Raw genomic sequence first — 21865 nt, forward strand, 5'->3', positions numbered from 1 at the left:
TACAGTGCTCTGCACATACTAAGTACTCAATAAATACCACTGAATGAATGAATGGGGGGAGAGAGACATTACGATAAATAAATTATAGATACCGACAGAAGTGTCTCACATGAGGCTCACACTCTTAATCCCCACTTTAAAGACGCCGGAAATGAGGCACCGGGAAGTGAAGTGACTTACCTGAGGTCACAAAGGAGGCAAGTGGTAGAGCCGGAATTAGAACCCAGGTCCTACAGATTCCCAGGCCCTGGCTCTATGCATTGGGCCATGCTGCTTAATCGATCGATGGTACTTTAAATATTCAATCCCCTTATCCCTACGATAACAGTAAGAGTGGTGTTATTTTATTAGGCGCTAAGCGCTTGGATAGGTACGGGATAAGATTGACCACAGTTTCCCCCTGACACGGGGCTCACAGTCTGAGGGGGAGAGAACAGTTCACTGAATCTCCGATTTATGAGGTGAGGAAACCGAGGTGATGAAAAATGAAGCGACTCGCCCAAGGTCACACAGCAGACACGTGATGGAGCTGTGTTTTGAACCCAGGTTTCCTGACTCGCTGTCTCATGCTAGGCCGTGCTTTCTCCAACACCAAGGCCCCAATGAAACAGTGAAAGTGGGTCTCCGCCGACAGTCTGGACCGGGAGAACAAACACAGCCAGCACCAGCTGCTTGATTTCAACTCCTTTTATTTCTGACATTCGGATACTCTCACCCCACCATTCCTCCCTGCCCGGCACGTGGTCCCGGGGAGAAGGCCCTGTCTCTGAGGAACCCACCACCCACGATAGAGATTAAAACCACCCCCCAAAAGTGTGGCAGGTGCCCAGACTATAAAAACCTGAACTAGAAAGTTCGGTTCCTCCGAAGGCAACCCCCCAAGAGAAGGGTGTTTGTAGAGAGTGTCCCTCAGGGCTCAGCGGGACAATTGGTCAGCGGATTGGACAAAGAAAGAGAGCAGAACCCATGTGCCCGGAGGTGGCGGGGAGGAGACCCCCGCCAGCCCTGGCGGCAAGCGCCGACCATCCGGGACTCATCAACGTAGCCGCCTATCTCTGCGGACGGCCGGTCCTCAAGGACCCAGCATGCATCAATGACAGCCACTACCCGGCCGCTCCCATCAACTTCCCGGCTACCCGGTTGGCTCTGCCAGAGGGCAGAGAAGATGGGTCCCAGGTGTCTGAACCCCGGCAGGTGACCGCTCGGCCCAGAAACTGTGATCGGCACGGAGCAAGAATCATCATCGTCAGCTCCTCTCCCTCCTCGGCCCTTGTGGGGTGGTGAGGGAGAGACCAGCAGATTGCCAAAGGGAAATCTTTCAGCACGGCCCCGGCACTTCTCGCTGTTAGGTGGGACCCTGGGCGGTGCTTGGATAGCCAGGAAGGCCTCTGTGGCCTGCCCCGCCCCGGAATGTTTGAGCGAACCGAGTGGCCGGGGGCAGGGAGAGCTGTGCGGCCCCAGACGCCAACCCCGCCAGGCAGTGGTGAGCGTGTTCGCTCATGAGCAGTTCCTTGGCTCATCGCTGGGATGACCCCATCAGTTGGGGATGGCATATCCCAAAGGCCCCAGAGTGAACCGGGACTGTGCCGGCAAGCCTTTTGACGATCGTGGCCGGCTGGGATGCCAGCCAGGAGAGGCCGGACCAGCCGCTGGCGATGAGAAAGGCCTACATCCTCCGGCCCCACCTGCCTCTGCCCAATGTCGCCTCTCGCTCAGCCATGCCCTGATGCTGGGGCTCCAGCAAAGAGAGGGGTTCCAGTTCCTCCCTCGCTCCCCCAGCGACCAAGGAGGACAAGAGAGGGTGAGAGACAACCCTCTGGTTGCCTCGAGTCCAGGGTTAGGCCTCGGCCCGGCTCCAGGAGACCGTTTGGGCCATTGTCCCTGGGCTCCCTTCTGAAAACCGCCCCAACCGGTAGGGATGGGCCCGTTTGACTGAAAGGAAGGAGGCGGCGGGGTAGGAATCAGCTGGGAGAGACTGCAGATGGGAGCAGCCGGAGGCCCGGGTGGAGATGGGGGGCTGGGAGTCCCGCCCCCGGAGCGATGGAGGCCAGCCAGGGCCCCCCGGGCCGGCAGCAGCAGCAAAGTCAGCAACGCGGTGTTCAGGAGGAGGCTAAATTGACAACTCGGGTAGGGAAAGGCCCCTGGTTCTCTCATGCTCAATTCCTCTCCCCATCACCCCTTCCCATTTGCTCTAGGGGCCCGAGCATGTGCAGGAAGGAAAGTGAAAAACCCACTTGATCCCTCTACGGTCGATGAACGTGAGAGAGAGAGAGGTCCCGAATGGAGCTCACTGGAGACCGACCAGAGGGAAAAGCAATAAAATGTAAACAGCGCGACCCACGGAGTACATCGAATTAAAAATTACGAGACCGGAAACTGAGACGGGGAAGCCCGGGGTGGTGGGCTTGAAAGCCAGCGACACTTGGCTCTTCCGTCGACCCCAGAGGCGAGGCGACTGGGTCGGACCATCCCAGAGGCCCCCGGGCCGGGGGGGGAAGGGAGGAGAGGAGAGTTGTTGGGGGCCAGAGCGGAAGCCCGGCAGAAGGGCTAGAGGAGAAAGGGGATTCTGGGACCCTCACGTTTGGGCCAGGGAGAGTTCTTCCAGCCCTCCTTTTCCAAGTCTGTATCTCGCCAGATCCTTCCTGGTTACCAGCCCCACCACCTGCGGGAAGGAAACCAAACAGGACCCATCATGTCCCCCACGGCCACCTGTACCCCTCCCGGACACGTTGCCTTCACATGGCCTATCGCTTGACCACTCGCTCACTCTCAGATCTACTTTTCCTTCTTCCTCTGACCGGTAAATTCTCTTAGGGTCTGCCTCTCCCACTGGACCGGAAGCTTCTCGAAGGTGGGGATGGTCTCTATCGATTCTTAGAGTCTCCAAAGCGCTCAGTAGAGTGCTCTGCACACAGTAAGCTTCCTGAGGGCAGGGATCATTTCTACTACCTCTTCTGTACTCTTTCAAACTTATCAGATAACTGGCCTCCCCCACTTCAAAGTCTTATTGAAGGCACATCTCCTCCAAGAAGCCTTCCCTGACTAAGCTCTCCTCTCCTTCCACTCCCTTCTGAATGGCTCCTACTCGCTCCTTCATTCAAACTCCCTCACATCTCCACAGCATACATGTAAATATTTGTAATTATTTATCTATCTATTTATTTATACTAATGTCTGTCTCCCCCTCCAGACTGTGAACTCACCGTGGGCAGGAATGTGTCTGCTGTTACACTGTACTCTCCCAAGTGCTTAGTACAGTGCTTGCGCACAGTAAGTGCTCAATAAATACGAATGAATGAAGGAATGAATGAACGAACCCTCAATATAGAGCTTTGCTAGCTGGGAAGCTCATTGGGGGAAGGGAATGTGTCTGGTTTTTGCTATATTATACTCTCCCAAGCGCTGGTACAGATACTTTGTAAATGGTAAATACATGGTAAACGCTCGATACGACTGACAATGAACGAAAGGTTAAAAGCTCTATGAAGGTAGGGATCGTGTCCGCACATGACAGTCACTCCACAAACACTTCAGATTGATGGTAAACCCAGCAGGGTTGACCCACAAGTCTTCGTTCCCCAAATCGTCTTCATGGGGGCAGGAAAGGGGGCAGCCATTTCACACCCTCATCCCTGGCTCTGACTGTACCGGGACCTTGAACACAAGCCTTTATAGCCATTGGACTGGCTGCCCAGAGTTGACCACCAGATGCACTTGTGGGGCCAAGGAGCCCCAGGCCCGCACTGGCTCCGCAGTACTCTCCCAAGCTCTCGGCAAAGCGTCCCGCCCACAGCGGGCCTTCGCTATATTCTACTGCTGGACTGATCAGGGCAGACCTGTCTGGGGGAGAGAGGAAGGGCAAAAGGAAGGCTCACGCCTGTCTCTTCTGGGCCTACGTCCGCTGTAAACCTCCTCTGAGCCGCCCCTCCCTGAGGAAGGCGGGCTCGACGCCTGGCTGCTCAGGAAGATGGACGGCAGCGACCTCAAGGATGCGGGGCCGCGGGGGGTGGTCGCCAGCTGGGTCTGTGTGGGCGCTGACCCCAGGCCGACCTGGCCCGACTCACCTGGTTGTCATTGTCCACCACCACTAAGTGCCTCAGCCCCAGAGCCCGGAACAGCTTGAACACTCTCGGAAGTGACGCTTCCTATAAAAGTGACGCCAAGTCAGGCGGAGGGTCTGAGAGGCCTTCCCCGATGAAGCCCTCATTTTCCCTTCTCCCTCTCCCTTCCGTGTCGCCCCCAGCACTCGGATCTGTACCCTAATTATTCACCCCTCCCTCGGCCCCACAGCACTTCGGTCCACGTCCGTAATTTCTCTATTTCTATTAATGTCTGTCTCCTGCTCTATCCTCAGAGGTCGCCGTGGGTAGAGAACGTGTCTATCAACTCGTCACTCTACACACATTAAGCACTCAAAAAATGATAGCAATATTTGTTAAGTGCTTATTATGTGCCAGGCACTGTACTGAGCACTGAGGTGGGATACAAGGTAATTGGGTTGGACACAGTCCCTGCCTCACATGGGGCTCACAATCTTAATCCTCATTTTATGGATGAGGTAACTGAGGCACAGAGAAGTAAAGTGACTGTTGGGTTGACTTACTGACTGAAAGGGGCCTTGGCCTTACGGCAATGGGGTCCGATGCCACCAACGCCCCCAGGGAGAGGCTCCCCCGAGAGGGCCTCTCTCCAGCCTTCAGGACGGGGTTTGGTGCCCGGGGAAGGGGTGACCTGAGAGCCGGTCATGCCATGGGGCTGCAGGGGGCTGCCGGCCACCCCCTCGCTGCTAAAACCCGGTCCATCACCTGTCCAGTCTCCCACAGCCTGGGGTGGGGCCACTCACCTGAGGGACTGTGTACGGGGACGGATTCATGAACTCCGTCAGGTCCATCATGCAGTCCCGCTCATCCTGGGACACGTGGATCGACTGGATCGGGGGGAAACGGGGGTAGGCGTCCCGGAAGTCCTTCAGCTTCAGCCGCCGCTGGACCAGGTTCAGGTTGGCTCGCTCCACAAACACCTGTCAGGGGAGGAGGGAGATGTGAGAGGCGGAGATGAGACCCTTCTCGTACCCTCGGCCTCTGGTGGCCATGGCAGGGGCGCCCAGGCAGCCCCCCGCGTCATACCAGCCCCAGTCTTTGGGAGACACTGCTCGGGATTCTGCCATTTTGGTGGTCACAGCCTATTGTCGTCTAAACTAGTTCCCCTGGAAAGGACCAGCGGCCTCCGAAGAGGATCGGCCGGTCCTGAGTAACAGCCGCCCAGTGAGAAGCCTCATCCACGGGGACGAGAGGCTCCGAGCCCGGTGGCCTGGATCTTCTCGGCAAAGACCAAGTGGCGGTGGATTACCTTGTGTTTTAGCAGGACGATCAGTTGGGAGCGCAGGATTAATCCCTGTAGCCTCGCTGGCTGCCACGACAGAAAAATAGTGCGTCGGTCAACGGGTCGGGGGGCTGGGAGCCCCTTGGGACAGATGGGTCGAGTTCCGGCCCCTCTGGGAAGTTCGGGAGAGCTTCCGTCTGTGGTCTCCCTTCCTGGGATGCACAAACCCTCCACTCGGCTCGACATCCCGGACGGGTTCCCCATACCGGGTCCCTGTTTTGCACGTGTGCTGTGGGGGACTGCGGGAAAAGTTGGAAAAACAGAAGTGTCCCCCACACCGATCCCGACACCAGGGAGCCAGACGGGGTCCCCCTGGGCCCCGCTGGCGAAAAGGCCAATGTCAGGCCGGGGTTCCAAGCCGCTACAGGCAGACACTACAGAAGCCCCAGGGGGTGCAGCCAGCTGTCCGTCACAGCCCCGCGCCCCTGCCCTGTTTGGTCCCGGAGGGGAGACCCCTACCGCCTTGCTTAAAACCACCCTTAACTATGGTAGTCACTAGACACTTCCTAAGTGCCACAGCACCATGCCAAGCACTGCTTCAGAATCATCAGCTTGAACACAGTCTCTTCCTCACGTGGGGCTCACAAACCAAGAGGGAGGAACGAGAGGAATCTTATCCCCATTGTACTGATGGCAAAACCGAGGCTCAGAGAGGCTAAGTGAACTATCCCGGCTCCTGAGGCCGGCCAGTGACAGAGCCAGGACTCCCACCTCTCGGACCCGTGCCCTTTCTACTAGGCCACCCCACCTCCCATCCAACCCAAGCCCCGACCGTTTGCCGTAGGTTGTCCCCGCCACCTCCTCCCCTCCTCCTGACCAGGAGAGCTGTCACATGGAGGTCCTGGCCATGCTTCCTCCTCGCCCAGCACAGAGTTCCTCTGGGGTGACGGGTTGCCTACGGGTTGTGAGACGTGCCAGGGCCTCCCGCTCTCCGCCCCCTACCTGGGTGTCGTCGGTGCATGCCACCACGGGGAATCCGTTGTGGTTAGACGAAGTGTCGCTGAGGATGTCCACTATGACGCCGACTTTCTCCACCCTCCGCAGACAGGTGACGGGGGCGCTCATCACTTCTCTGGAGGAGGGAGACGGGGACAGACTCCACTCAGGAGAGTGGAGGAGCGGTGGCAGGAGCAGGCAGCCCCCAGAAAATGCCCCCGTTCCACACTGGGTTCCGTGGATGGCAAGCTGGGCTCGGGCCATTCGTCGGACTTCCGGTGTGGCTCACACGTGCCCGACGGTGTCCTGGGACATGCCCAGGAGCGGGCCCGTGTGTGGATTCCCGGGTGGGGCTACCGTTCCCAATGTGCTGGTCAAGGACTAAGCGGGTGCCAGGTGTCGCCAAGGTGCTTACAAATGTTCCAAGGCCCAGAAGCCCACTTAGGAATCAGAGTGAGGCCAATAGATCCCGGCCAAAGAAGAAACAAGCAACAGACAGCATCTGGCCTAGGAATTTGGCGGGCAAGGGAATGGACTCAGGGCTCTGGGCCCTCTGGTTCCTGGACACTGAATGTCTCGACCGTTGGGCCGCCTTCCCTCCCTAGTGCCGGGTGCCACCCAAAAAAGCTGTGGCGGGTTTGTCGCTCCACCTCCTGCGTTACCAGGAGCCTACAGTGACGATCACTCAGTCTCCCCTGCCCCTGGTTGGCACCTCTCTGCCACCTAGTCTCACTCTGGACCCGAGGGACTGGCGACCAAAAGTGAGGCCAGGGAAGGGCTAGGTGTCACCTCTGCAGAGGGAGCGCCCCGGCCTGGTTCTCCAACTCTGGGCTGAGCCTTGCTCAGAGGGTCTTGTGGGTGGATGGGGGGTGTCTTTACCTGGCAGTGAGGGAGTGGGAGGTAACTGGGGCCTCCCAGTGGAGGAAAGGCACACTCTGCAGCTGGATGTGCATATCGTACAATCCCTGAAAACAGAGGAGGGGGGCACGATGAGACACCCAGAGCCCTCTAAAAGCAATCCCTGCTTCCCGTTATCTCCAGTCTGACTGTCCCCTCTTCACTTTCTTAGTTTCCAAGAGCTTAGTCCAGTGCTCTGCACATGGTAAGCACTCAGTAAATACCACTGGTTGATTCAATGGGTTAACCCAGATGCCATGCTGAACTGGGGGAGGGGGGGTGGTTAACTGGGTAACCCAGCTAATCTTCAAGCAATAACTCATGATTGGCATTAAGCTTGTTGGGGGCTGGGAATGTGTCTGTTTATTGTTATGCTGTACTCTCTCGAGTGCTTAGTACAGTGCTTCGCACACACAGTAAGCGCTCAATAAATACGGCTGAATTGAACTGAATTAGGACGCCCCACCAAGTCTTCCCACTTGACCAACTGGTCTCTCTTCACCAACTGTTCCCACAGCTGGCCCTCCTCCCTTCTCCCGAGATCACCTTCTCTCTTAACCTTGCTTTTCAGTCTCCCATCACCTTCCTCTGCCCGTTCCCCCGGCCTGGAACTCCCTCCCCTCCAATCCAATGGACTAGGGCTCTTCCCACCTTCAAACCCCCCTGAGAACACCACCCCCTCCTACGAGCCTTAGCCAATTTATTCCTGACTACTGAGTCGCAGCAACCCGAAAGCCACCTCTACTTCCTGGGGAAGCACTGAAACTTACCCTGAGCACCTGCCTGTATGTGAGCAGAGAATGGGTCTACTAATTCTGTTGTATAGGACTCTCCCGAGCACACAGTAAGCGCTCAATAAATTCCACTGATTGACTACAATTCAATCATCTATTCTGATTCCAGTGCTTGTAAATACTTTCGTCTCCCCTGTTAGAGTGTCAGCTCACCGTGGGCAGGGAAGGCGTCACTTTTATGTTCTGAACTTGCCCAGCGTTTAGTAAAGTGCGGTGCTGCCCTTGGCGGGAGCTCAAAAAACACCCTTTCCACGACCGATCTTGGATAATGGGGGCTGCCCAGTTATAAGACTCGAGACATCTTTCTCTCCTCCAAGAGACATGGTATCAAGCGGCGACACGAGCCTGGTGGGCTAAGCCCCCGAGGTTCGCAGGTGGCCACCTACGGCTTTGCCCTCTCAGGAAGGAAGAGTCCAATGGGCTAATCGGGCCCCACGCAAGCCAGCCGGGATGGGGATGGGCTGAGGTATCCCGATCACCCTGGGCCACCCGGAGTCCCGTTCCAGGGCTCCCCACGATCAGAGGAGCCGTCTCCCTGGAGCCTCACCTCAATGAAAAAGTCTCCGACGATCTTTGCCGTCATCAAGACCAGCATGATGGGGAAACCGTACGTGACGTTGCTCGTGGCCTCCATCATGATGACTGTCAGGCTCAACGTCATTCTCACGATCCCGCCTGCGGAGGATGGGGGCCGGTTACAGGGGTGGGATGAGGTGGGGGGGTTTCGGGAAGGTGGAGGAAGAGGAAGGGATGGTGTTCCCGGGGGCACGAACTCCTCTGGAGCTCGTGGGCGGCCGGGGGAGGAAGAGAGAGGTAGCCCCAGCAAGGGGGCCTGATGTGCATCTTTGGGTGCACAGACCCCATTTGCTTGCAAACTGGGGTTTTGAGCCTCTCTTCAGGTTTCTATTCCGGGTAGGCAGCTCCCCCGGTGCCCCAAACCCCCTGTAACGCGGGGCAAAGAAGACCACAGCAAAACTGCTCCTCCTTCCCCTTCCCCACAACCTCCCCCCACCCCCTCAGAGCACATCCTCATCTGGCTTCCCCTCCGGTGCAGGGGATCCCAGACCGGACGTGCCGCTCACAGACAGGACTCACCGAGCTGGGCCGCGGCCCCCATCAGCGCGTACTTGCCAGGATCGGCCCAAATCTGAAAGGACAGAGGAGGGACGGGGCCAGGCTGGTGAGGGCCTGGTGGAGACCCCCACCGGGTACCCCGCCCCCCACCCTCGCCTCCGGGGCCACTGACCGCTGCGTCAGTGACGTAGGACAGGGAGATGCCAAAGAGTCGTCCCCAGGCGGCCCCGATGAGGAGAGAGGGAATGAAGACACCCGCAGACACGGTGAGTCCGTAGGTCCAGCAGGCCAGGAAGAAATAGACCAGGGTGAACAGGCCCAGTGTCATGGGGTTGTAGGAACCTACCAAGGAAACGGAGACCACGTCACCCAGCTTCTTGAGGCCCTCCCTGGGCCCAATATAACAAGAGCACAGTCCCAACTCTAGCTGGACTGTAAGCTCGTTGTGGGCAGAGAATGTGTTCTGTTTATTGTTATACTGTGCTCTCCCAAGCGTTTGGTACAGTGCTCTGAACACAGTAAGCGCTCAACAAGTCCACAGGGGTTGCCCTTTAAAGGAAACAATGTTGCCTAGAAGGAAAAGTCTGGGTCTGGGACTCAGAGGGTCTGGATTCTTAGCCCAATTCAACTACTTGCCTGCTATGTGACCCTGAGCAAGTCGCTTCACTTCTCTTGTGCCTCAGTTTCTTCAAGTGTAAAATGGGAATTCAATAATCCTTGATCAAACTTTATCCTAATCGCCCTGGATCCGCCCCTGCCCTCCTATTCCCCTTCCCTTCTGCCTCTGCACAGATGCCTCCTCAGTTTTAAACCTTCAAAAACGTGGCCTCTACTGCCCGGATCATTTTTCTACAGCTATTAGGCTCACGTGTTCCTACTCCTCAAGACCCTCCAGTGGTTGCCCACACATCTCCGCAGCAAACAGAAACTCTTTAAATCCCTCAATCACCTTGCTGCTCTCCCATTTCAACCCAGCCCACACACTTCATTCCTCAAATGCCAACCTACCCGCTTGACCTCCATCTCGTCTATCTCGCCACCGACCTCTCGCCCAAATCCTGCCTCTGGTCTGGAACACCCTCCCTCGTCATGACCGACAATCATCCTCCCTACCTTCAAAGTCTTGTTAAAAGCACATCTCCAAGAGGCCTTCCCCAAATTAAGCTCCCATTTCCTCTTCTCTCACTCCCTTCTGCCTCACCCACAAACTTGGATTTGAACTTTTTATTCACCTTCCTTCAGCCCCACATCACTAATGCACATATACTTAATGTAATTATTTATACTAACATCTGTCTTCCCCACCCAGACTGTAAGCTCGCTGTGGGTAGGGAATGTGTCTACCGACTCTGTTGTACTGTCCTCTCCCAAGTGCTTAGTACAGTGCTCTGCACACAGTAAGCACTCAGTAAATGTGACTGATTGATGTGATCCCATATACATGGCTCACAGCACACTCTCCTGGGCATGGATGCCTGGATCTTTTCAGCTCTTCTTTCCAAGCCAAAAACCCACATCCCAGAATCAGCTCCCACTTTAATAGCCCTCTTCCGGAGGGCAGAACTCTGTAATGACAGAGCATGGGCCTAGGAGACAGAAGGTCTACTGGTTCTAATCCCGGCTCCACCGCTTGACTGTTGTGTGGCCTTGGGCAAAATCAATTCACATCCCGTTACCTCAGTTCCCTTATCTGTAAAATGGGGATTAAGACTTTGAGCTCCATGCGAGATGGGGACTGTGTCCAACTCGATTTGCTTGTATCCACCCCAGAGCTCAATATGGTGCCTGGCACATAGTAAACGTTTAACAAATACCACATTCTTACTATCATTATTACAGACAGCCCACCCTCCACTGGCTCCAAGGCTGGCCCGGATGAAACTCAACCATCCCCACCCGGAGCACCCCCTCTGACCAACGTCTGCGACTTGAGCGCGGGCTAACAGCGGCACCGGACCTGGAGGGTCGTGGAAGAGGCTGACAACGCTCTTCTCCGGGGTGTTGAAGAAGGCTGCTGCCATGGAGTTATATTCGCCATCTGCACAGAACAGCTGGGGACAGAGTGGAGGGGGGATAGAGAGAGAGGAGGGGGGAAAAGGTGACCAAATCCGCTCTCGGTCCGGACAACCTCGCTGGGGTCGGGGAGACGGGACTGTTGTCCCCAGCCAGTCCCCGGCTTGAGTTAGCTCACCTGTGCCCACCTGCCACGGGATCGGGAATGGCCGGGAGACTAACTGCCTGTAGCTCCTGGTCTCTCCCAATCAGTGGTATTTATTGGGCTGTGTGCAGAGCACTCAGGAGAGTACAATGGCGGCAGACGCATTACCTGAAGCTGCACCTCCTCCAAGAGGCCTTCCCAGACAAAGCCCGGCTTTTCCTCAGCTCCCCCTCCCCTCTGCATTACCATGACTGGCTCCCTTTGCTCTTCCCCGCCTCCCCGCCCCACAGCACTTCTGTATCTATGTATATATCTGTAATTCTATTTATTTATATTGATCCCTGTTTACTTGTACTGATATCTGTCTCCCTCCCTTTAGACTGTGAGTCCGTTGTGGGCAGGGAATGTCTCTCTCTATTGTTGGATTGTACTTTCCAAGCACTTAGTACGGCGCACTGCATACCGTAAGCGGTCAATAAATACAATTGAACGAATGAATGAATGGCCATGACGCGCTTACAGTCTAGAGGGTGTGGAGTCTCACGTGGGGCTGGTGCTCTTTCGAGGATCACTCAGCAATAAGTTTTCTGTCTGTTTGACTTTCTCGGTCGAATGTCCTGATGTCTCGCTGGGCTGGGGGCCTGGACCTCAAGGTCCTGCTTTAGGGAACCCCCTCGGCTCTAACCGGGGCTGGACAGACCCCGGCATGGAGCTGGGTACCCCAATCCCAGTCTGTTAAGCCTGAAGGTTAGCCCTGGATGACAGTCGCCCCCGCCCGGCCCACCTGCCCACCCACTTTGCCGGCCGAGGAGCTGGGCATCAGAGGACCTGGGTTCTAATACCAGTTCCGCCACTCATCTGCTGTGTGACCTTAGGCAAGCCATTTCACTTCTCTGGGACTCAAGTTCCTCTTCTGTAAAACTGGAAGTTCCTACTCGCTCTTACCTAGACCGTGAGCCCCATGTGGGACAGAGACTGTGTCCGATCCAGTTAACTTGAATCTACCCCAGCACTTAGAATGGTGTTTGACACAGAGTGCTTGAGAAACAGCCTGGCCTAGTGGATAGAACCCAGGCCTGGAAGTCAGAAGGATCTGGGTTCTATTCCCGACTCCATCTCGGGCCTGTGCCTGGGCACATCACCTCACTTCTCTGGGTCACGGTTCCCTCATCTGGAAAAGGGGGATTAAGACCCTGCAATTCAGTAAAAGCTCTCAGTAAATACAATTGAATGAATGAATGAATGAATGACTGTGAGCCCCACGTGGGACACTGACTGTGTCCAACCTGATTACCTTGTATCTACCTCAGCACTGAATACGGTGCTTGGTACGGAGTCAGCACTAAGCAAATACCATAAAAACAAAATTTAGGCAGTGCCTAACAAATACCTTATAATTACCTATATCATTATTAATAATAATTACAGTAACAACTGACCATAAAGACAAGTGGAAAAAAAACTCCACACACATCCTGACCAGATGATATATATGTTATTTAGTTATATTAATGTCTGTCTTCGCCTCTAGACTGTGGACAGGGAATGTGTCTATTTGTTGTTTGTTATTTGTTGTTATATTGTCCTCTTTCAAGCACTTTGAAGAGTGCTTTGCACACAGTAAGTGCTCAATAAATATGACTGTATGAGTGAATGAGTGAAAGAGTATAAGCCTCTCGTGGGCAGGGCCTGCACCATCCCCTTTTGCAGCACTTTCCCAAGCATGTGGTAGAGGGCATGTACCCAGTGGACCTTCAAACACCATTTCTACTCTTCCCTGGGCCACGGCACTCTGGACTCTAAGCTCGTTGTGGGCAGGAAATGTGTCAGTTTTATTGTTATACTGTATTCGCCCGAGCGCTCAGTACGGCCCTCTGCTCACAGTGAGCGCTAAATAAATACGGCTTACCGACTGACAGACCCTGCTGGCTCCCCTGGTCTGAGCAGGACCCCAGACTCTTCCCCTACCTGAAGAGGGTATGACATCGAATTCCCTTGAAGCGGCTGGCAATCCCGAGACGAGTAGATCATCACAAAGGCGACGGTAGCTGTGACGGCAGCCACCAGCATGGCTTCGATTACCTGGAGGCAAGGCCGGTGTATGTACCTGGACAGCCCAAACAGAGCGTTAGTTCGTTCTGGGCTCCCCCGAAGGGAGGTCGGAGGAGGTAAGGCCGACCGGGGAGGGAAGGGAGGAGGGAAAGGGGACAGACAGGCAGGTCATCAAAGCAGATGTCTGCCCCTCTCCCTCCCACGAGCTCCCATCACGGAAAGCAGGGTGGCCTGGTGGATAAAGTCAGGCCAGGGAGTCAGAGGCCCTGGGTTTTAATCCCCGCTCTGCCACCTGCCTTCTGCGTGACCCCGGGCAAGTCGTTTCACTTCTCTGGGCCCGAGTTTCCTGACTTGCGAAATGGAGATTCAACACCTGTTCTCCCTCTTAATAATAATAACGGTATGTGTTAAGAGCTTACTATGTGCCAAGCACTGTTCTGAGCACTGGGGTAGGATACAAGGTAATCAGGTAGTCCCATGTGGGGCTCAAAGTCTTAATCCCCATTTTACAGATGAGGTAACTGAGGCCAAGAAAAGTTAAGCGGCTTGCCCGAGGTCACCTAGCAGACAAGTGGGATTATAACCCCCTGTGGGATTATAACCCCCTCTAACTCCCAAGCCCAGGCTCTTTCCACTGAGCCCCAAACTTATATCTACCCCATTGGTTAGAAGAGCATTTGACTCAAGTGTTTAACAAATCCCATTAGAAGAAAATAATTCTACACACAAAAGACAAGGAGTCTTTTCAACAAACAGACATTCACACATTCCGGGTTATTAATGCCTAAGACCCAATTCCACTGACATACCCTAGAGCTCTCAACAGTGACGAAAACCCTCTCACCAGCTCTCAAGCTTTCTATCTCCGATTTCCCCGTTGGAGTAGAAGCTCCTTGAGGTCAGGGAATGTGGCTTACGCATCTGTTGAGCCTTCCCCAGGTGTTTAGCACAGTGCATTGATAAATCCATAAATATCAACAGCAATTTGGGGATGCCAGTCCTCCTGACAGCAAGTTCAACCGCTAAAGGTTCTTACCTGATTCGAAACATAGTCAGCCAGTAATTCAAGGCATTGAATACTGCTCCTAGGATCCCACCTGCAGAAAAGTCAGAATGGAAACCTGATCATTCATTCAGTCAGCCAGCCAGTCATTCCGTTATTAAGTAGGATAGAAGGAACATCAATTCTTTTGAAATGTGCTGTTGGAGAAGTCTTTTGCGAATAGCATGGACTGCCCGAAAAACAAACAAATGGATTTTGGAGCAAATGAAACTAAAGTGGTCTTTGGAAGGCCAAATGACTTGACTTAGAAGAGCATATTTTGTACACATAAGCAGGAGGACTAATTCTCTGGAGAAGACACTAATGCTAGGAAAAGTCCAGGGAAAACACAGAAGAGGAGGATCGGCGGCTAGATGGATAGAGACCATAACAACGATAGCGGAAGAACCGTTAGAAAGGTTGCGGATTATGGCAGAGGACATGATGCTCTGGAGAAAGTATATCCATGGAGTTACTATGATTGGAAATGATTCAACGGCACTTAACAATAATAATAATAATAATAATCGGTCAGCCAGCCAGTCAGCCATTCAGTTAGTCGGTTAGACAGTCAATCAGTCAGCTAGCCAACTAGCCAGACAGACAGCCAACCATTCAGTCAGTCAGTCAGCCAGCCAGCCATTCATTCACTCATTCATTCTTTCATGGATCAGACTCATTTCAGCAATGAAACCTTTCTGCAGATTCACACACTACACACAGCAGCACAATATGCAGCATGGCCTAGTTGAAAGATCAAGGGCTTGGGAGTCAGAGGACATGAGTTCAAATCCAAGCTGACCAATGGCCTGCTGTGTGATCCTGGGCATGTCACTTCCTTTCTCCGGCCCTCAGTCCCCTCCTCTGTAAAATTAGGTTTCAATATCTGTCCTCCCTCTCGCTCAGGCTGAGCCCCATACGGAACAATGACCATGTCTAACCTGATTGTCTTGTATTTCCCCAGAGCCTAGTACCGTGTTTAGCACACAGTAAGCACTTAAAGAACACTGTTATGACATATAGACCATATAAAAGATCCTGCAAGTCTTTCAACATCTGGATATAGGGTATATTTGTCCATTTACATTGACTATTTTCCCCCAGAGGAAAATACTGTCCCCATATAAAAGAACCTGCAAGTCTTTCAACATCTGGATATATAGTATATTTGCCCACATACATTGACTATTTTTCCCCAGTGGAATATAATGTCCTTGAGAGCGGGGGTTAGGTGGTGCTTCCTCCAATCAATGGTATTTTTGGAGCGCTTACTGTGTGCAGAGCACTGTACCGAGTGTTACGGAGAGTCCAATATAATGGAGTTGTAGTTGGATCAGCCCAACTGTTAAAACTTATGGATTTTATTCCTATCCTCAGCCTTCATGCACATACCCTCTCCGCCCCCAACATCTGTATGTATATATATGTATATAATGTACACACACACACACGCACATATATATATAATGTACAAGCAGCTATTTGTTCAGTTGCTTCATCCTGATGTGACTGTCCCACTTCCAGCTTGAGTCTTGCTCTTCTACCTCAACCTAGCCCACATACTCCACTCCTCCTAATGCCAACCTACTCACCGCACCTCAATCTCATCTGTCTCGCTGCCCACCCCTGGCCCACCCCCTTCCTCTGTCCTGGAACTCCCTCCCCTTTCACATTTGACCATCCACCACTCTCCCCTCTCCAAAAACCCTCCTAAAATCGCACCTTCTCCTTCCCTGAACAACCCAGTTCCCCTCTCTGCCCTCCCCTCTGCGTCGACTGTGCATTTGGCCATGTGCCTCTTAAGCTCTTGGAAACTCACCTCAGCCCGATAATGCTTGTGACCATATCCTTACGCTCTACCATTTCCCCTCTCTGTAATTGGTCTCAATTAGCACCGAGGCAGTGTGGCCTAGCAGATAGAGCTGTGGGGCAAGGGTCACGAGACCCCGCTCCTCCTACAGACGGAAAGCTCTTTGGGCGCAGGGATCGCGCATCTTCTAACACTGTCGTGTTAGCTTTTCCCCAGTGCTCCGTCCAGGGCCCTGCCCACAGTAAGCGGCTCGAATCCCACGGATTGGCGGATGGATTTCCCCAGGAGGGAATAGGAAAGGAGCTGTCGAGGCAGACAGAGGGAAGGACCGTGAATCAGTCTGCCGGGAAAAGAGTTTCCTTACCGACCACGCCCATGGCTATGAAGATGGGGATCTCATGGATGGTGTACACCATTTTCTGCACAGACAAGAGAAGGGGAGAAGGGAGGGACGAAACGATTGGTAAAGCTGCCGAGGAACTCCAGATCGTAGGTCGTGAGCACCCCCTGGTCCCCCACCTGTCCCAGACAGGGACCGTGATTGATTGCCACCTGTGTGTGCTCTCCCAAGGCTTAGTCCAGTGCTCTGTCCACTGTAAGTGCTTAATAAATACCACGAATGCTACTAGTCTAGGTATAAACCCCAAACCTGAAACCTTTGGCCTCGAAACTGATGGAATGGGTAAGCTACCTGCGGGGAAGACCCCTCCCCACCCACCATTTTTCCCTTCTGCTCTTCCTCCAGGTCAGGGAGTATCACCGAGGCAGCATGGCCTAGTGGACTGGGAGTCCTGAGAGCCGGGCTCTAGTCCCAGCTCTGCTCCAAGCCCGCTGGGGGACTTGGGGCCAGGCATTTCTCCTCCCTGGGCCTCGGTGTCCCCATCTGTAAAATGGGGATAAGATCCCCCACTCTCCCTCCTTAGACGGTGAGTCCCTTGAGGAAGAGGGGCCGGTGACCTATCTTATGGTCTTTGATTTAGCCCAGTGCACGAGGTGAGTGCTAAACACCATGAGAAACAGCACGGTGTAGTGGATAGAGCACAGGCTTGGAAGTCAAAAGATGATGGGTTCCAATGCCGGCTCCTCCAATTGTCTGCCGTATGGCCCTAGGTAAGTCACTTCACTTCTCTTTGCCTCAGTGACCTCATCCGTAAATGGGGATTGAGACTGTGAGCCCCGTGGGGGACAGGGACTGGGTCCAACCCGATTTGCTTGTATCCACCCCAGGGCTTAGTTCAGTGCCTGAAACATAATAAGCGCTTAAAAAATACCATAATTATTATTCCTGAACACGGGTGTTCAGCGAGAGAGACCATCCTCGTGTTCCTGTGGAACTGGGGATTTGCAAGTTACCTTGATTGCTCAGAGGTGATCAAGAACTGAGAGGCTCCGAGAAAGAAGGGGTCTTTGCCAAACTGACTGGGCTCTGAGGAGGGAGCAGGAGTCCCCCAAAGTTCAGAAACAGAGCCCCTGCCTCCGCACTTAAGAGTTACTTGGGATTAGTTATTGTTGACTGAGTCCCAGGTCATCCGGAAGTGATTCTGACTGGCTGACCCATTCTACCGACTGCCTGGCCCGGTTTCAGAGAGAGACGGGAGGAGAGCCGGGGGAAGCCGGCGTGAGGTGTGCTTTGGTGGGGGCTGGGGTGAGTGAACTGGCTAGCTGAAGGAGTTGAAGGGACCCCATGGTGGGTTACCTCAGTGTCAAACCTTCCAAAATTGATGAGACCCGGGCTGGAGAGGTCCCACACGTTTCCGTGGTAGATGCTCAGGACAAAATTCAGCGTGAACGTGGAGATCATGGAGGCAAAGAACTGGGGACAAAAGCCAGAGGAAAGGCTCATCACCAGGAGAGGTGACCCCTTTTCCCAGGGTTGAGGGTGGCACAGAGCCCCTCGCCAACTGCGAATCGCCCAGAGTCTTTGGGGTTTGGGGACTTCCCCGGGACGGGCTTTTCACAGGTCTTAAAGATTAGCCTCTGGAGACCTGAAGAGTCATGAGGTCCTGGGATCGGAGGCTTAAGAGTTCCAGGCTGCATGGGGGCTGTCTACGGACACCCGGGGGCCAGCAGGCAACTCAAGGCCATTTGGCCCAGTCTTCTGACCACACGGTAGCCACAGGTGTCTCTTGGAACTTCACCGCCAGAGGGTGTGCCTCCAACGTGGAGCCTGATTCGAGGGCCCCGAAGCAGGAGGAGGGAGGGGCTCAAGGTCTCCTGGGCCCCTGCCTCAATCCCGGACTCCCCAGGGAAACACGAGAGCAAGCACCGCGGCACAAAATGGGCCACTCAAAGGAACTTAGCCCAACCTGAGCTCTGAAATCACCCGCTCACTTACAATTCTCCATGTCAGGAACTGATTCCAAAAGGAGGCGCCTTCTTCCAAGCTGAAAAGGACGCCACCTGCAAGACGGAGCATCTCATTAATCCTGGGGGAGGACCGGGCAGGCCCCACGGGGGTAGGTGGGGGGGGGGGGAGACCCGGCTGCACCAGGGCCAATCAATCAATCGACCAATCAATGGCATTTCCAGAGCGCTTACTGGCCGCAGGGAATTGAATTCAGTGCTTGGGACAGTACAATCCAACAGAGGTGGGAGACACGTTCCCTGCCCGCAATGAGCTTACGGTCTAGACGACCAGCGCAGCCTTGTTTTAATTCCTAAGGGAGAAAGTGTGGGCCCGGGAGGAGTCAGGAGTCTTGGGTTCGGGTCCCGGTGCTGCTGTCGGTCTCAGGCAAGTCACTTAACCTCTCTGGGCTTCGGTTTTCGCATCAGTAAAATAGGGAGAAGATCCCCGCCTTTCCCTGCCTCTTTGATTCTGAATCTTAGATGGGACAGGGACGGTGTCTGATCTGATGAGCTGGAATCGACCCTAGTGCTTTGGGCAGTGGTCAGGATCCAGCGAGTGCTTAACCCCACAATGAAGTGAAGTGGCCCCACTAGGCTGGGAGAATCAATCGATCTTATTTATTGAACACTTACTACGTGCAGAGCACTGTACTAAGCGCTGGGGAGAGTACAACAGAATTAGCAGACACGGTCCCTGCCCGTGGCAATTTTACAGACTAGAGGGAGAGACAGACATTATTATGAATGAATGACCTGGACTGTCTTCCTCGGGTTTCTCCACAGGAGGAGGAGTCGCCCAAGTTTAGACCTCGGGCTCTGCAGGGGAGGAAATCTGATCCACCATCCTGAGTTTGGAACTCTGGGAATGGAAAATTGTTCTATAATAGTCCCTGCTGCTCTTAGAAGCTGCTTACGGCGAACCTTCCCTGGAAGTCCCTGGGGTTCAGAGTGGACGTTGCTGCCCATTTGGGTCATTTTTTTCTTTTTTATTTTTTTACGTGTTAAGCTTTTACTATGTGCCAGGCACTGTTCTAAGCACTAGGGTAGATACAAAGTAATCAGGCTGGATACAGTCCATGTCCCACATGGGACTCACAGACTTAATCCTCATTTCCCAGAGGAGGGAACCGAGGCCCAGAGAAATGAAGTGACTTGCCCAAGGTCACACAGCAGACAAGTGCAAAGGCGGGATCAGAAGCCAGGTCCTCTGACCCCCAGGTCCGTGCTCTATCCACTAGGCCACGCTGCTTCTCCTGCTGACACACCTCAGGCCCAACTGGGCCTCTCGGACACATCCCAGGGCTGTCCTTACTGGGTCTGTCTGGCAGGTCCCCCTGTTCCTCCTGGGGCTGACTGGTGAGACGGCAACTCTGGGTGTCCCATACAGATAGCTCCAGGAGCCCCCTCTGGCACACGTAAGCTCGTTCTGGGCAGGGAAGGTGTCTGCTAATTCTGTTTATTGTCCTCTTCCAAGCGCTCAGTACAGTGCTCAGCCCATAGCCAGCGCTCAATAAAAACCACTGATTGACGAATCGCCACCGGGCCTGGGACCCGGTTACCTGGACTGTGACAGGTGAGGGGACCCTCCCCGGGAGAAGACGGACAGACGGGAAGACGGACAGGCTGGCCGGGCTCCTTACCCACGGGAGCTCCGAAAGCAGCCGACACCCCGGCCGCAGCTCCGGCTGAGACGAAGTCCCGCTTCTCGGTATCTCTGCGGAAATATTCGAAGATCTGAAACAGAGAGCAAGAAGAAAGGAGAGCCGGATTTACCCACCAGTCCAGGAGAATGACCAGGATTCGCTTCCTAAGACTTCCCTAGGAGGGTGAGGAGCTGGAACACGTGCCTCCAAACTGCCTTGGGGGAAAACCAACTAGTCATTCAATCAACCAATCAGTCATTATTTACTGAACCCCTAGGGTGATCTTAGAGACTGTATTAAGTTCCTGGGAGAGTACAACAGAGTTAGTCGAAGGGATCCTGGCCCTCAAGGAGGCTTAAATGAACAATAGGAAGGTGGGGAAGAAGTGCTTATGTAGTTAACTTGTAACTACCCAGTGCACAGTTCAGGGTCAGGCATGTAGTAAGTGCTTCACAAATACCACTACGAATCTAGACTCTAAATTATTCATTTATGCATTCATTCACTCAATCGTATTTATTGAGCGCTTTCAGTGTGTAAATAAAGCACTGGACTAAGTGTTTGGGACAGTACAATACAACAGGCACATTTCCTGCACTCAGTGAGCTCATAGTCTAGAGGGGGAGAAAGATATTAATATACATACATAGAAAAATAAATAATAGCTATATACATATGTGCTGAGGGGATGGGAGGAAGGATGAACGAAGGGAGCGGGAAGAAGAGAGGAGGAGGGCTTAGTCACAGAAGGCTTCTTGGAGGAGGTGGGCCTTCTACCGCTAGACTGGAAGTTCCTTGAGGGAAGGCTCCCTGGTGACCAATTATATTGTCCTCTCCCAAGTGCTGCCTAAATGATATTGATCAATTCAAGTTCTCGGTAAACTGCTCTGCACAAAGTAGGTGCTCAATAAGTACAACTGTCTTGGATCGGTTTAATAGGAAGAGCCTGTGGGGAGACCACCAGATTCTGAACTCTGACCCCTCAGGAGCAGAACCCTGTTTGATTTTCCCTTTTAGGTTCCCCAGTTCTGGAGAGCCAATGAGTAGAGAGGGCCCACCGGGGGGGTAAGTCACTTCACTTCTCTGGGCCTCAGTTACCTCATCTGTAAAATGGGATTAAAGCCGTGGAGCCCTATGTGGGACAGGGACGGTTTCCAACCCGACAACCGTGTCTACCTCAGCGCTTCGTACAGTGCCTGGCACATAGCGAGTGCTTAACAAATACCACAGTTATTACTGTTATTATTATTATTATTAATTATTCTGGTGGTTCCAGGGCTCACCTTGAAGTCCCTCTTCAGAGAGGTGGACCTTCCTTGGGAAATCCCGGCTGCTATGACCGCTCCGGAGTGGATCATGGGCCCTTCCTGGAAGGCAGAGTGGGGCAAAAATGAGGGAGAAGGCTGGGGCCATTGGTGGGAACTGGACGGGGACTACGGCTGGCTCATGCTACCGGGGAGCTGCAGTCTGGTCTGTTTGCTCCTAAGATTAGAGTGTCCGCAGGCTTCCCACCTAAATCCCCCCATCCCCCATCAAGGAGCAGCATGGTCTAGCGGATAGAGCCTGGGCCTGGGAGTCAGAAGGACCTGGGTTCTAAACCTCGCTCTGCCACTTATCAGCTATGTGACCTTGGGCAAGCCACTTCACTTCTCTGGGCATCAGTTCCCTCCTCGGTAGAATGGGGATTAGGACTGTGAGCCCCATGTGGGTCAGGGACTGTGCCCAACCTTA

General features: G+C 53.8%; 1 protein-coding gene across 3 annotated transcripts in view; it reads right to left on the reverse strand.

The window, feature by feature from the left end:
* Window positions 1–672: 672 nt before the first annotated feature.
* Window positions 673–21865, reverse strand: part of CLCN7 (chloride voltage-gated channel 7) — a 39529-nt gene continuing 18336 nt past the window's right edge. For all 3 annotated transcript variants that reach the window (XM_029048964.2, XM_029048963.2, XM_029048965.2), the window contains 17 exons: window positions 21418–21501; window positions 20132–20225; window positions 18481–18545; window positions 17842–17958; window positions 16510–16564; window positions 14330–14390; window positions 13210–13348; window positions 11041–11134; window positions 9256–9425; window positions 9105–9156; window positions 8557–8684; window positions 7198–7283; window positions 6325–6454; window positions 5350–5409; window positions 4844–5020; window positions 4065–4145; window positions 673–2662 (listed from right to left, as the gene is read on the reverse strand). In XM_029048964.2, the coding sequence (XP_028904797.1) occupies window positions 2576–2662; window positions 4065–4145; window positions 4844–5020; window positions 5350–5409; window positions 6325–6454; window positions 7198–7283; window positions 8557–8684; window positions 9105–9156; window positions 9256–9425; window positions 11041–11134; window positions 13210–13348; window positions 14330–14390; window positions 16510–16564; window positions 17842–17958; window positions 18481–18545; window positions 20132–20225; window positions 21418–21501 (1680 nt within the window). In that variant the 3' untranslated portion in view covers window positions 673–2575. The remainder of the gene's footprint in view (window positions 2663–4064; window positions 4146–4843; window positions 5021–5349; window positions 5410–6324; window positions 6455–7197; window positions 7284–8556; window positions 8685–9104; window positions 9157–9255; window positions 9426–11040; window positions 11135–13209; window positions 13349–14329; window positions 14391–16509; window positions 16565–17841; window positions 17959–18480; window positions 18546–20131; window positions 20226–21417; window positions 21502–21865) is intronic.

The sequence above is a fragment of the Ornithorhynchus anatinus genome, chromosome 21, assembly GCF_004115215.2.
Source record: "Ornithorhynchus anatinus isolate Pmale09 chromosome 21, mOrnAna1.pri.v4, whole genome shotgun sequence".
In the NCBI taxonomy this organism is placed as follows: domain Eukaryota; kingdom Metazoa; phylum Chordata; class Mammalia; order Monotremata; family Ornithorhynchidae; genus Ornithorhynchus; species Ornithorhynchus anatinus.